General features: G+C 39.8%; 1 protein-coding gene across 3 annotated transcripts in view; it reads left to right on the forward strand.

The window, feature by feature from the left end:
* CDK19 (cyclin dependent kinase 19) overlaps nucleotides 1-14,041 on the forward strand; it is a 133,460-nt gene that overhangs the window by 103,362 nt on the left and 16,057 nt on the right. For all 3 annotated transcript variants that reach the window (XM_075414211.1, XM_075414213.1, XM_075414212.1), the window contains 3 exons: nucleotides 9,753-9,896; nucleotides 10,151-10,220; nucleotides 11,384-11,456. In XM_075414211.1, the coding sequence (XP_075270326.1) occupies nucleotides 9,753-9,896; nucleotides 10,151-10,220; nucleotides 11,384-11,456 (287 nt within the window). The remainder of the gene's footprint in view (nucleotides 1-9,752; nucleotides 9,897-10,150; nucleotides 10,221-11,383; nucleotides 11,457-14,041) is intronic.

Here is a 14,041-nt window from a genome sequence, read left to right on the forward strand (position 1 = left end):
TCTCTCCTCTTGCAAAACATATGAAGGGAAGAACCAGTTACTTTTGCCTTTTTATGTGATATTTTGGCAGATTTGCTGTTGCACGATGATTACTGTGACTGAACTGTACATGGATAATTTTAGAGCACAAAAAATAAAATGACATAAAAATACTCAGAAGGCAGACTATCCTCTATAGTGATAGCTTTGTGATTAAAAACCGCTTTGAACAAGAGATGCCTTCAAAAATCCATCTATGCTTAGCCCCATGTATATGAGATTTGTGGGCTAAAACCCCCTCCTTGACATTAATAGTCTCAATTCCATGTCTTTTTCCTTCTAACTATTTTTCCCTCAGAGTATCGGTTTCATGTTCTTCCCAACTGTTAATAACTATAGGACCTCTTATATGAGCAAGCTTTTCCTTCCCTGGTATCTCACTGACTTTACCCTTTACCAGGCAGATGAGCTTTACAGCAGCAGGTGAGCTCAGGTGAAAAAGAGATTTAGGGAAGTAAAGCAGGAGTTCTTGCAATATCTGTCATAGCCCAGAGTCAATAAAGGATCCTAGTGTGAAAATGGAACATGAATGATGACATGAAGAAGCAAGACACTCAACACTTGGAGAAGGTTGGGAGATGCATTTTGCCTGCTTTCTCTTCATGCTCAGTTCCGTTCTGTACGTGTCAGGTGGGATATATTGTGATCCTTTGCAATATATACTGCAAGTACATTGTGCCTTTTGTGTATGAGCAGGTGAATGGTTTGGTGCAGAGTTGAACTTGCATCTTAAAGATGTTTGATTTGTCTTTATATTTTAGGTTTCCTTTACAAAGCAGTGAACTAAAGGCTGATTTCATTTTCTCAAATGAAACATGAGGTTGCCATTTAAAGATCCGGAAGGTGGTCTGTTATAAAACCTGGTTCTATAAACACGTTACCTTAGCTACCTAGTGCAGTAATGAAGGGTTTTAGTGTGCTCTGTTTACTACCGTATCTATAAATGGTTCACTCGCAAAAGTTGGTTTTGGTTGAAAACTGAGTACCTAGTATCATATCAAGGCTCATACTTCTGGTGCAGAGGAATTTTTTTAGCTAATCCACCAGTTAGATCTTCAGGCACAATTATTTCAGCAGTATCAACTGAGGATTTCAACACTACAGCACTGATTCAGCAGAATGACTTGTTCTCTAGCCAGGTGGGATTGCTTCACAGGTAGACTTCTTGGCAATAGCTATGACTGACAGCAGAATTATGTTTCACAGCAGTTTATTTCATTGCCTAGCCAACAGGTTTGCTTATAATTATGTAGGAGTTATTCTCAGTGCCTTATTAGAAATAGTTGTATAGGCTGAAACCCCTAGTAACAGAAGTGTTAAGATATTGTAAAGCACTCGGTGCTAAAATGCACGGTTTCTTTGTGTGCATTCATCTCTGTTGACTGAAATAAGGGTAGACAGGAAAAGCTTTAATAACTCCCAGAAAAGGCCACTGTCATGACCTGTGAATTGGAACAGGACAGGAAAGTGCTCTTCACACATGTTCCTTGTTATAACTTAATCTACCAGATAGCAGGCCTTTTGCTCACCTTATGTTAGCTCTGAAGGTGTTGACATGTTGGACCTAGTAAAAAGCTGTAATAGTTGATGACACAAGCCAAGTAAGAGCACACAACAGATTATAAACTTCTTGTCACTCTTCATTTAGCGTGGAGTTAACCTTCAAAGAGCTCCATTCTGTACAGAAAAGCTGTTTTGTTAAAATATGCTGCATTTAATTAGGAAAAAAGTGTATTTCCCTTTCAGAGACTATGTACTGCGCACTGCTCATTTTCAGCAGTTCAGAAGAGCACAGACAATGGCGACAGCTGTAATATGCTGTGCTATTTGTACAGTCTAGATTGTACAATACTGGACACCTGCCTGCAGTGATGGAATAAGATGGGGGGAAAATATGGAGAAGGAGGGGGGACAGTTAATGATAAAGCACCATAATTAGTAGTTGGGAGTTCCTGGCTTTCTAGTCCTATGATCAGATGATACTGTCAATCTTTTTTATAAGGTAAAGTGAAAATGCAAAGCTGTGGATGTTCCCTGACAAGCTTTGTAAATACTGTTTTACCAAACAGCAGCATACCTTGCCTGTTCTTGATTCTTTCATCCTTACAGCAGGAAGTGGTAACAATTTCTGTATTAGACCTGCCTAATACTTTGCAATATAAAAGAAACTGATGACCTTTGCAGCGAGAAGCTTTCATACTTTACTTGCTGCACTTGTTTGATATTTGGTAGGGGGAAGTAGCCCTAAGGCTACAAAGCTGCCTTTTGTGTCACCCATTACATTCCGTGTGCGTTTGATGAGTTGTCACTGAAAGAACGTTTTACTTTTGTTTCTGTGGAAAGCTTTGGCAGCCTGCCAGAGTACCTCTTGGACCCTCTGAGGTATAAGCAGTGCTGTTGCTGAACAAAAGTAGCAGTACCTTCTTTACTACATCTTGGAGATACTAGAGTTGGCATAAAAATAATAGCCCTCTGCCACCTCTGACGCATCTGAAAGCTGAGGATTAGGGGGAAAATGAGGGTGTAACACACTTTCCTTGCCAGAGTTTAGCAGTTGTCCCAGTGACCTAATTCCTTGCCCTGAAGCGACACTACCTGAGGCTGGAGCCCACCCCAGTTTCTGGAAGAAGAACTGAGAGAAGAAAGAAGATGGAACCATCACTCTATTCTGCGCTCATGCAACCCTCACTCTGTTCTGTTTCTCAAGGATGTTAGCCTGCTCTACAGCTAGCTAATGTTGTTAATCTGTGGTTATACAATAGCGATCTTGGAGACACAGCTGAAGAGTTGCTGATGAAAATGCAGTATATAGGATTTGGCCATGTGAAGGGGAGTGTTTGGGAAGACAGGCACTGAAAATCCTTACAAAAGCAGTTTAATGTTGTAAAAAGTTTAGTTATTGAGCTACTAATGTTACTAAAGGTTTTATTGTCATGCTCTATGGTACAATTGTTGGTAAGATTGTGTTTTCACTGCCTTGAGGATTCCTGTTGTCTTCAGTACATAGGTTTCACAAGGAAAATACAAGGTTGAATGTAGAACCATAAACTTGGAATTGCCAAATTTTTGGATGTGAAGCTCTGTAAATTAAAGATTTCAGTTCTTTAATAGGGTTTCTTTGTTTGCAGTCATAATTTGGTGTATGAGAGGACTGCTTAGGGCCTCTGGTCCTATTGCCACTCTGCATTAAGTCTGTGTGGGTGTTGTTGAGCTTGTCACAGTAATCTCAGTGTAATGTTGCAAGCTAGATAATGTGTGTAATGCACAGCTGAAGTCTGAAATCATGTGATCCAGGATCTTGATTTAATGCTGATATACTGATGAATAGAAATTTAAGTGGGAAAATAAATTTTGACAACCTAAAATAACTCTCTTTAGAGAGAATGAAGAAAACCTGGCCCACTAAAACCCTGTAGAAAATTACAGTTGATTTTGGTGAACTCAGACTTTCAGTCAAGGTGCCTCAAAATTTTTAAGGTGTAGGACTTTAATTCAGTGCTTAGTACAACCATGAGAAAAGGGCAGCTTAGTTTAAAAGGCTAGGCTGGAGGCATACAGGTAAAAAAAGTGTGAGGATAACAGACTTCATGACTGATTAGAATTAATACAGGTTTGCCTTTAAAAGCTTTTTATTATCTTGACTATATGTCGTGGCACGGGAGATTATGCACTCTTGAAATAAAACATTACTCTTAGATGCGCATTTGGCTGGCAGTGAGCATCCTGCAGATCATAGAATCATAGGTTGGAAAAGACCTCTAAGATCATCAAGTCCAACTGTCAACCCAGCACCACCATGCCTGCTAAACCATGTCCTGAAGTGCCACATCTACACGTTTTTTAAACACCTCCAGGGATGAGGACTCCACCACTTCCCTGGGCAGCCTGTTCCAATGCCTGACCACTCTTTCAGTAAAGAAATTTTTCCTAATATCCAATCTAAATCTCCTCTGATGCAACTTGAGGCCATTGCCTCTCATCCTACTGCTAGTTACCTGGGAGAAGAGACCAACACCTGCCTCACTGCAACCTCCTTTCAGGTAGTTGTAGAGAGTGATAAGGTGCCCCCTCAGCCTCCTCCAGGCTAAACAGCCCCAGCTCCCTCAGCCGCTCCTCATAAGACTTGTTCTCTAGACCCCTCACCAGCCTCATTGCCCTTCTCTGGACACGCTCCAGCCCCTCAATGTCCTTCTTGTAGTGAGGGGCCCAAAACAGAACACAGTATTCAAGGTGCGGCCTCACCAGTGCCGAGCATGATCCCCTCCCTACTCCTGCTGGCCACACTATGGCTGATTACTGAGAGGTATTCCTTCTGTCTGCAGAACATTTATCTTTGTGGCTTTGTAGTAGGAACTTCTGTTCCTCTGTCAAGTTCTGTTGAGATGCTGTTTGTTAGAGATCGGTAAACGTCGCCTAACTTACCAAGGAGTGATAGCAGGTTTCTGATCCTTAGCTTGCTGACACCATTTTTTGTTTCCATTTGAAAAGCCTGTCACACATAAATATTTCACCCGATTCGCAGTTCTTCATAGAAAATGTCAAATTTAAATTTCTAGTAACCACTTCTTCCTTGACCTTCTATTTTGCTGACTAAAGTTTAAATGAAGCGTATAAAAATTGAGACCTTAATGTAAGAAAGGGAAGACCTTTCTCTTGTGTCTCTGTGTGATAGCAACAGGTCTGTTCTAGTCCCCTTAACAGATCAAAGAAAATGAAATTCCCGTTTAAAGGTGTATTATTTGAAATCTAATTTCTAGGTATTTAAATCCAGTGTAAAAATTAATATACTTTTTCTGTAGTATCTCTATGCTCCTAGGTCACTGTGTGTAAAGATTCCAGGTAAATTTAGAATCTGGTTTTGTGTTCAGTGTAAGAGAGGCAAGATTTTCTTACAAAGAGGTTATGCCTTTTCTTGACACCAGTTGATATGCATTTGAAAAAATTAGATATGTTTGCATGCGCAGCCACCTTTCGGCTTTCAAGTATGTTGGTGTATTTGTTGTCCTTGCCTTGATTTGTGCCAGGGGAGGTTTACGTTGGGTGTTAGGAGAAATTCCTTCACTGACAGGGTTACCAAGGATTGGAATAGGCTGCCCAGGGAAGTGGTGGAGTCGCTGTCCCTGGAGGTGTTTAAAGGACGTGTGGATGTGGCACTTAGGGAAGTGGTTTAGTGGTGGGCTTGGCAGAGTTTGGCTTATGGTTGGACTCAATGATCTTAAAGGTCTTTTCCAACCTAAATGGTTCTATGATTTGAAAGATCTGTTGAATCTTATATAAACATTGGAGTTCTTGATAGGTGACCTGGATTGCCTTGTTTGGGTTAAGACCATGCTACTAACTTTTCGGTCACCCTGGTTGTTGCATTAGCCCTTGGTGGACGTAGAGAAGCTGTATTCTGGTGTCCATCCACTGTTGGCTTCAGCATTCAGATGGGTCCTAGAGTCTAGGCTTTCTATTCAAACCAAAACAACAAAAAAAGCAGATTGGTTGAAGCTGCTGGACCAAACTCACTAATGATGAATTGCACAGATCGTTTGCAGCTAAATAGATACTTTCCCATTCTTAACTTACTTTAACAGAATTTTGTTAAAGAATTATATGAAACCAAGAGCTTGTTTATCTATTTCTTTCCTTGGATATAGTTAAGAAGCATAAAGTATTTAATCTTGGACTCTGTCCTGTCTTCAACAAAGCATTGTAGTTAATATGCATGGGAAAAGATGTTTCATTTTGACAATCAAGGCTATTGCTCAATAAATTGTCTTAAATTGTCATAATATTCTTAAAGAATGTTTCCAAAATATTGGAACAAATACATAAATGAGATTATTGTGCCGTAGAAAGAATACATGAGCATTTGTCTGCTTGATCAGCCCTATCGTTAAAACAGCTATGCCAGCACCCTTTTGTACTTGCTCCTTGCCTACAGCACTGAAGTAGAGGAGGACACACAGGATTTTGTCAGCTTTAGTAGCTGACATATAAAGCTATTAGTCACAGGTTTTAAAACTGGGACATGGACAGTTGTACAAATATTCTAATATTCCGTGCACCCAGGCATATATATGGAAAGTCTGTTCACCAGCCACAAGTGACCATCTTTAAAAGGCTGTTTTTTCCTTTTATAAAATTATTATGTAGTACTTCAGAAATACTGTTACAGTAGAAGGCTGTTTCACTGGTGAGTAGGTTCGAATGGGACCTGAGCAAACTGTTTGGTGAGGAGTCTAGGGAAAGGGGTACACTACGAAGGCCTTTGCTCCCACCCCTCTTTCCAGAGCCAGGGAGCAAAACTGGCTTGCATTCAGGTTCACTGTAAACCTGGGGAAAGTGGGGAGTCTGGAATTCTTGGAGGGCAAAATAAAAAGTAAAAAATAACCCAACAAAAAAACAAACGGTAAAATCCTTTTACCACACATCGTTCCTGAAACCTAATGATAGTAGAGGAAAGTGTAAGAAACAGAACCATCCTTATAGGAACAGTTGTATTACTCTGGTGTATTTGTTAGGATCCTCCTGAGACATCAGATGGGAAAACATTTAGTATCCAGTGCAAGCTTGTAGGACCTGTATGGCCCTGTTTTCAGGGTTCTGATACATAACAAGTTAAAATTCATACTGTCTGTAGTTTTCCTCTCACTTTTGGCAGTTGATTTTAAACAAATTTTATTTATAATGAAATTGTTATACAACATTATAGGGAAGGCCCTCTTATGCTAGAGACAGATGTGTACTAGATTAATAATGCACGGTGGTTGAAAAATGCTGCTTATGTGTTTTAAGCTGTGCCCCGTCAATGCCTGCTTCTGAGGGATAGTACTTCTTATTTGGAATAGATTTGGAATAGATGTAATAATCATTAATCTTTTTTAGGGACCACAAACTGAAAACATATGAAATGGCACTGAATAGGGAAATAGCTAATTATTGACATATTCTTCCATAGTTAGAGCTGAAGTTTGTGTTTGACTGGCTAATACGAACAACGTAGGAGCTAAATACCTATTAGGACTGCCTGATGAAACTTTTAAACTTGCCGGAATTTAATGAGGCATTCCTGCTAGAAAAATGCCCCATGTGGTAAATAATTGCTGTAAATTATGAATGTATTTTAAAAAAAAAAGGGACTAGCCAAACTTGGCAGAAAATCATTAACTGTGAGAATGGTTTCAACATGTGCCAAGGATGTGTTCAAGATCAGGTTACACAGAAGTTAGATTCACGAAGGGAAGACCGTGACCCGCTGGAGCTGCATGGCTATAAGGCCTTTTCCAGCTGTTTAATCTTCGCTTACGGAAATTAAAGCTTCAAGTTTTCTGCACCAAGTATTTCGGGTTACTTTATATTAGTTCTTTGTAGCTGATGAGAATCTGGCAAGAGACCTAAAGGGCTGAACCCCAGCACTATGAACTACTGAAAAATAATATGACTGATCAGAGCTAAAGTGTTCTTATGCTTGACTTGTCCAGTAATGCCATCTCGTACAAAATGAAACACCAGCTTGGGAGTTACCAGTGTTTAAATTTAACTGTAACTCAGATGTAACTTCCAGTTGGTACAATGTCTGTCTTTCTGAGTTCGCAAAGGGTTGATAATGTGCTCTCTGCGTTAATCACAGAGTCGGGAAAGGGGAATGCATTGCCGCAGTGCCTCTGCTCTCACACTGTCCAGCTGATGGAAGAGGAACAGGCTTTTGAATTTTGCTGTGTCACATCAGGGAGATTTCCCAGTTCAGCTTTGCTGTCAACAAGAATACTAGATTGTTTTTCTTTAAAACGAAGAGGTCAGTCTGGATAGAGCAGTAATGAATAGAAGAAAAAGCAGTGGCCCGGCCTCTCCCTCAGTATGTGAAGGACAGTGAGCACTGCAGAAAGCCATGAAAACCAAGAAGGCTGCAACTCCTTTGGCCTCTAGATAAACCATCTCCAAAAGGACTCGCTGTCTAGTGTGAAAATGAGTGAATAGATACTGGTAAATGAAGATGGTATTCTTCAAATAGTGAGTAATTTCCATTCTGAAGTAGATAATTTATGCCTACTACCCAGGCAGGAATTGTGATTAATATGCTGCATTAGGTGCTTGAGCAGATAAAATCTCAGGAGCTAAAGATCTTATTTTCATGCAGATAAGGCTAATAAGAAAATCAAAGGAAGGTAAAACCCTGAGAAGGTGATGTAATGCGCAGAGCAAGTTATACCCTGTCAGAACTGTAAAGTCTGAATAAAATGCTATCAGACTTTCTCATAAGGGAAGTAGGGAGAAATGCTTATAAAATGAGACACCCCAAGCTCCACAATTTGTAACATGATGGAAATGGAACTGACCTGTTTTGGAAAAGAGAGTGTGACGGCTCTTTTTTCCTTGGCTACATAGTGAGCAATTTTTCTTCCTTTCTCCAGGAGACCACGTGTCTCATGGGCAGCATGGGCTGAACACCGCCATTTGACAGCAGGTGGGATTTTGAGTCTCGGGTTAGTTGTACGCAGGTGACAAACAAGAGACTTCTCTTGATGTTCTGTTCAGTCTGAATCTAATAAACTAAACTCCAGTTAGGTAATTTTTTTTTTTTTTTTGTCTCTTAGACCTTTAAAATAAGGGTTGGTTGCTTTGTATGTTTATGTTACTAAATTTGATAAAATCGAAAAGTTTTTCCAGGGTCATTTGTTTTAACCTCAGCTACCGAGCAAGTGTCCACACCCTTGTATTCAGGAATCTAAGTTCGTTATTCATCTGATCTCAACATCTTTTTCCAGATTTATACCCCAAACACGTATTTGTCAATGTAGCAAATCCATTTCTTTTCTGCTAGTAACCACCTTCTCCCTGACTAATTCACGCTTTCAGTTTAAGATGGATAATAAAGCATTCGGGTCATACAGAACGCTTAAGGTTGGCAGTGATAGTAGTGACTAGAATGAATACAAGTAATCTAGAAATTTCTTCTCCTGTAAATGAAACTAATGTTCTTGTCCACAATAGATTTAATTTTGAGAAGTGTGTTAATGAGAAATTTATGAAATAGAGGTTGATATTTCATTAAGACATCAGTATATCATGCTGCTGTTTTCTGTATGTACATGAGATGTAGATCAGACGGTTCCAGTGTTGTGCCAGTGAGAGTCAGTTGTCAAGTAAGATTTTTATTTTTTTTTACAGTTTGGTAATCACTCTTCTACTTTTGATTAAAATTAGCATCTTGCTTCTCCATTTTAACTAGCTTGCACTGTTTGTCTAAACATACGAGTCATTAGTCTTTTCCTTCTTAGTATTTATTTCCTTCTTAGTATTTATTTGGTTATTCTGTTTGGAATTGTTCTGAAATATGTGACAGAACTTTTATTTCAGTGTATCGTTAGGGGGAGATTAATCTTCTGGTTTTGATGGTCAGTTGAATGCCCTTTAAGCTATGTCATCTGCAAATATTGTTTAGGTTTCTGCCATAACTGTGAATACGTTAAGTGCTGGAGTGCCAGTGTACAACTTGAAACAGAATTTGGAGACTCTAATTTTGATTGAAAAAAACCTGTATGTCCAGATCTTACCCTTTTTTATGTATTATATTAATGCATTATTTTTAAAGCACTGTAAGCAATCATACTGTGAGGCATTTTATCTTACTGTGGTTATACAGGTTGTTGAGAAACTTTGCAGAAACAAAAAACACAGTGATGAAGTATAGTAAACTTGCATGAATTATCCTCCTTCTTTCTTAGATATTTGGGCAATTGGCTGCATATTTGCTGAACTATTGACTTCGGAACCCATATTTCACTGTCGTCAGGAGGACATCAAAACAAGTAATCCTTTTCATCACGATCAGCTAGATCGCATTTTCAGTGTAATGGGATTCCCTGCAGGTAATTTATTTTCATTAAAGTGTCAGATGTAATGCTACCGAGTTGATGGTTTTCTGAAGGAAATGACTAGTTGTTTGCATAGGTACGAAGCAGCTGTCAGTTTGATGGATTTGTAAACGCTGACAATTATGGAACAATAGCACTGGCCAACAAACAGAAAGTCAAGCAACTGCTGTAGTTGTTTCTTCTTGTGTGTTACTTAACCTACACTTTCAGAATTGTAAATGCTTCTCCTTTCCCCCCCACCACCAAAGATAAAGATTGGGAAGACATAAGGAAGATGCCAGAATATCCAACTCTTCAGAAAGATTTTAGGAGAACAACGTAAGTAATGATAACACAACAACAGTTCAGTGAATGTAGCAGAGAGGCAGAAATTGGCTCCTATCCTCTGACTTTTTGGGGAGGGGATTTTGGAGCATTCGGGTTCTAGCACGGTGACAGCTGTCCTGTTTTGAATTAGCTGTTTTGCTTGAATGGTGTTTTCTCCCTCAGCTGCTTGTTAAAAGCATCAACTGAGTGGCCTCCTCTTTTCTTTAGAAGAGGTTGTCGTAAGTGCTGTCTGATCTATGGCAGGCACAGACAAATGAGGTTGCTTAAACCATTTGTATTAGCTGTTCAAGATAACTTCATGAATTTTGTGTGAGAAAGAATAGGGAAGCACTTCCCTGGTCCTTTTTACCAGCAGATATGTGGAGACAGTAAAGCAGTGGACAGAAATTTCTATGGAAGGTAATGTGTTCAGTAGGTTGTGATGCAAAGCCTATCTGGGAGCTGAGAATTTTCCACTTTTAGAGTTTCCTGATGGTTTCATCAAATTAGTCAAGTGATAGATCAGAGCGTGTAAAGAGTAACACAAACTGTTGTAAGGCAGAGAACATGGATTCAGGAGTTTTGGATTCTGTTTCCAGCTCTGCCGTGGATTCATTAATGAAGCTTATCTGTGCATGAAGCTTCTTTCTTTTGAAAATAACCTCTGGATTTGTAGTTTAAAGGCAAGGCACAGGTCATACATATTTGGGGCATTTTTGAGCTTTGCGAACTATACGGACTGTGTGGTTTGCTGCAGGTTGGAGTCAGGGAGACAGAATGATAAACTAATTGCTCTGCCAACTAGCATCTGGAAACAATAGCTTAAATGTTGCACTGTTATGAACTGCTGTACACTTTCTGTGGCAGAGTTGCTTTAGTGAACTAGACTATAAAGCTCAAGCTGAGTTTCTCTGTATGTCCATCTCAACAGCTTATCAATATACTATATATAAGTTGCATGTTCCATGGAAATAATCTGTACACAGTTGATACTATTACTGTTAGTGAAAAGCACACTTAGGGTGTCGACTGGTAGATAAATATCTGACATGTTTTCTGATAGCAATTCTTTTTATAGTTTACTTATTAAGGGGTGTAAATGGTTTTGTGATCACTTGGTGCAGTTCCATATTCTTAATGTTGTATTATTTCAGAAATGTCTTTGTATTTTTCAGATATGCCAATAGTAGCCTCATAAAATACATGGAGAAACACAAAGTCAAGCCTGACAGCAAAGTTTTTCTTTTGGTAGGTACAACTTGAAGGTCACTGTGATGACAGGAGTGAAATACATTTCTAATGGTGGTATCTGTGTCTGTTCTTCTATCTCATTGCTAACAAACACTGACGTTAAAGAAAGCTATTTATCACTAACTGGCCATTTTTGAGATGTGTTTTCTTCATATACGTTCATGCTGAGGGTGTGCTTAAACTGCTGGTACTGAAGATCTGAAGGTCTTATCTAATTAAGGTCTGCAAGGCACTCATATACTCAGCCTTACCCTTTGGATAATGATAATGAAAAGGATAGTGTGTATTATATATCCCTTGATTCTGTTTTGTTTCAGAGAGCTGAAGAGCTCCCAAGAGCTAAAGAGTTTTGTTAAGAAAGGGAAGAGGAAAGGAGAAATTTGATTTTTTTTTTCCTGTAGTAATTTTCTTTTTTTTTTTTCTTCCCTCTGAGAATAGTCCACCTCTGTTCTGTGGGTGATTCCAAACGATATCCCTAAACATCTGTTTGTTCGTTACCTAGTTGAGTCGTTCTTTGTAGGTGACTACAGGGTTGCTCTGCCTAATACAGCATCATTTCTGGATGCCTCTGTGATAGCTTAGTGCTGTCTAAATTTAGGAATGAAGTTCAAAGTGACTTTGCTAGTGCTGTGAGCAGGGAGCCTCTGTAATGAGGCTGTTAGTGCAGCTTGAGTTCTAGTGGTCTGTTTTCATCACTAATTACAGATTCAGCATAGCATCTAGATCCTGGCAAAGATTTGCTCTTTGACTTGTTAGTGGCTGCTGGATGGTGACACACATAGCTGTGGAAACAGAATAGGTTGGTCCTAAGTGAGTGGAAGGGAAGCATTCACGTAAGAAGTGTGAGACTTAAATTAAAAATAAATACAATTTCTTAAACTCAACTTACTGGGCATACATTGGAATGATCTGGAGGAAGAGCCTGACTGAAAAGACGACAATTGTAAGAGACATTGTTAGTTAGCCCCTGAATTTCCCAGTTTTCCTACAGAGTGACTGAACAAGTAGATACCTGTCTACCTATGTGTTCCTCTACATAAGTGTGAGAATGAGAACTGAGATTTCCAAAAGTCTAAGGGCTATTTCTGAACATCGTGAGGAAGATAGTTCGCTTAGCAGGGTAGTTTCTTCTAGTCATTTTTTTCTCACTGTTCGTAATCAGGGATGAATAAGGGTGGTTTAGTGATCAACCACAGAGGTGGAGCCTGGTCTCAAACAGGTCAGTCTCCCAGAGCTCTGCGTAAGAATGCCCAGGAACATGGGCAACCTCCTTGATACTGTGCTGCACTGAGGGGGTCCGTATAACTAAATTGCCACAGTCGTGCTACAGCAAAGAGGCTCAGTACCTGCCTTATCTTGTGAAAGATTCTAAAAACCAGCAGATCTTGAAGGAAAGGTGTGCAATACTCTCCCAAATCAAAAGGTTAGATATTTGTCTGCTAATGAGCTTGGAGGTACATGTATTCTGACTCCCTAAAACTCCTTGTTCATATCCAAAGTAGTTATGTTGGGGGTTTTTTTTGAGGTAACCTGCGTCTTTCAAGGTCACCTCTGAAGACGTCTACTTTGTAACCTTCATTGGTCAAGACTTTGTCCTAAGGAATACATAGTGTGGCGCATGGAGAAAATACAGCATCAGGTAGACCAGTGCAGGATAGCAAGTAACTCTTGACAGAGGAGCATATTGTGCCGCTCTGATGACTGACGTTGAATGTTAATATCTACATGAAGGGTGGAATGTTTTTCATCCAGGAATAGGCATCTGCTCTTGTTGTCCTGGAAGAGTTACAAGCATAGTATTTATAGCTGTCGTGTCAGGCCAGTAAAGCCTGACAGCAAGGAATCTTGAGAGCTGCTGAGAAGTATGACCCTGTTGAAGTCCAGTCTCGCAGGCTTTCTATACTGTGTTAGCAGCTGCTACCCTGAAAACAAATTGTGGCCAGGCATTTTTTTGTTCACTGTCCTAGGAGCAACAGAAGCTACAGAAAACCAAAAAGAAGGTTGGTTCACAGTAGCATAACTGACAGGCAGGATATCTCACTTTGAGTGATGTTATGTGTGGTGTCACCTAGAATGGACAAACTGATTATATCCTCGGGGATGGAGGGGGATTACTAAGGGAATAAGGAGAACATTAAAAGGTCCAAGATATCTTTAGATCTTCTGCTGTGGTACAATAGCCTTATCTTTGAATGACAAAGAATACAGATCATGTTTGGAGGCAGCTTGTGATGAGGGTGCTATATGGTAGAAAACTGGAGGAGCTTTCTCTTGAGTAGTACTGCAGCAGCCAGTCCTGAGGAGGGAGTCCAGGGGGCAGAGACTGATGTCCTGTATGTTTCTGTCAATGACCACATCTGTTGCCGAAGACTGGGAGTCACCTCATACAGAACATCAGTGTTTGCCGCCGTGGTCACTGTGGAGGAACTGGGGAGAAGAAATGTGCACCATCTGTGATGGTGTCACAAGCCACTAAAACTAACAAAAATTTTACACATAGGGAGAGGTGGTGATTGGAAATAAAGATGCTGAATGCCAAAATTGTATTCGTTGTATCGTGTGAGGTCACTGTGTAGAGAGCC

The sequence above is a fragment of the Opisthocomus hoazin genome, chromosome 2 (genome assembly GCF_030867145.1).
Source record: "Opisthocomus hoazin isolate bOpiHoa1 chromosome 2, bOpiHoa1.hap1, whole genome shotgun sequence".
Lineage (NCBI taxonomy): Eukaryota > Metazoa > Chordata > Aves > Opisthocomiformes > Opisthocomidae > Opisthocomus > Opisthocomus hoazin.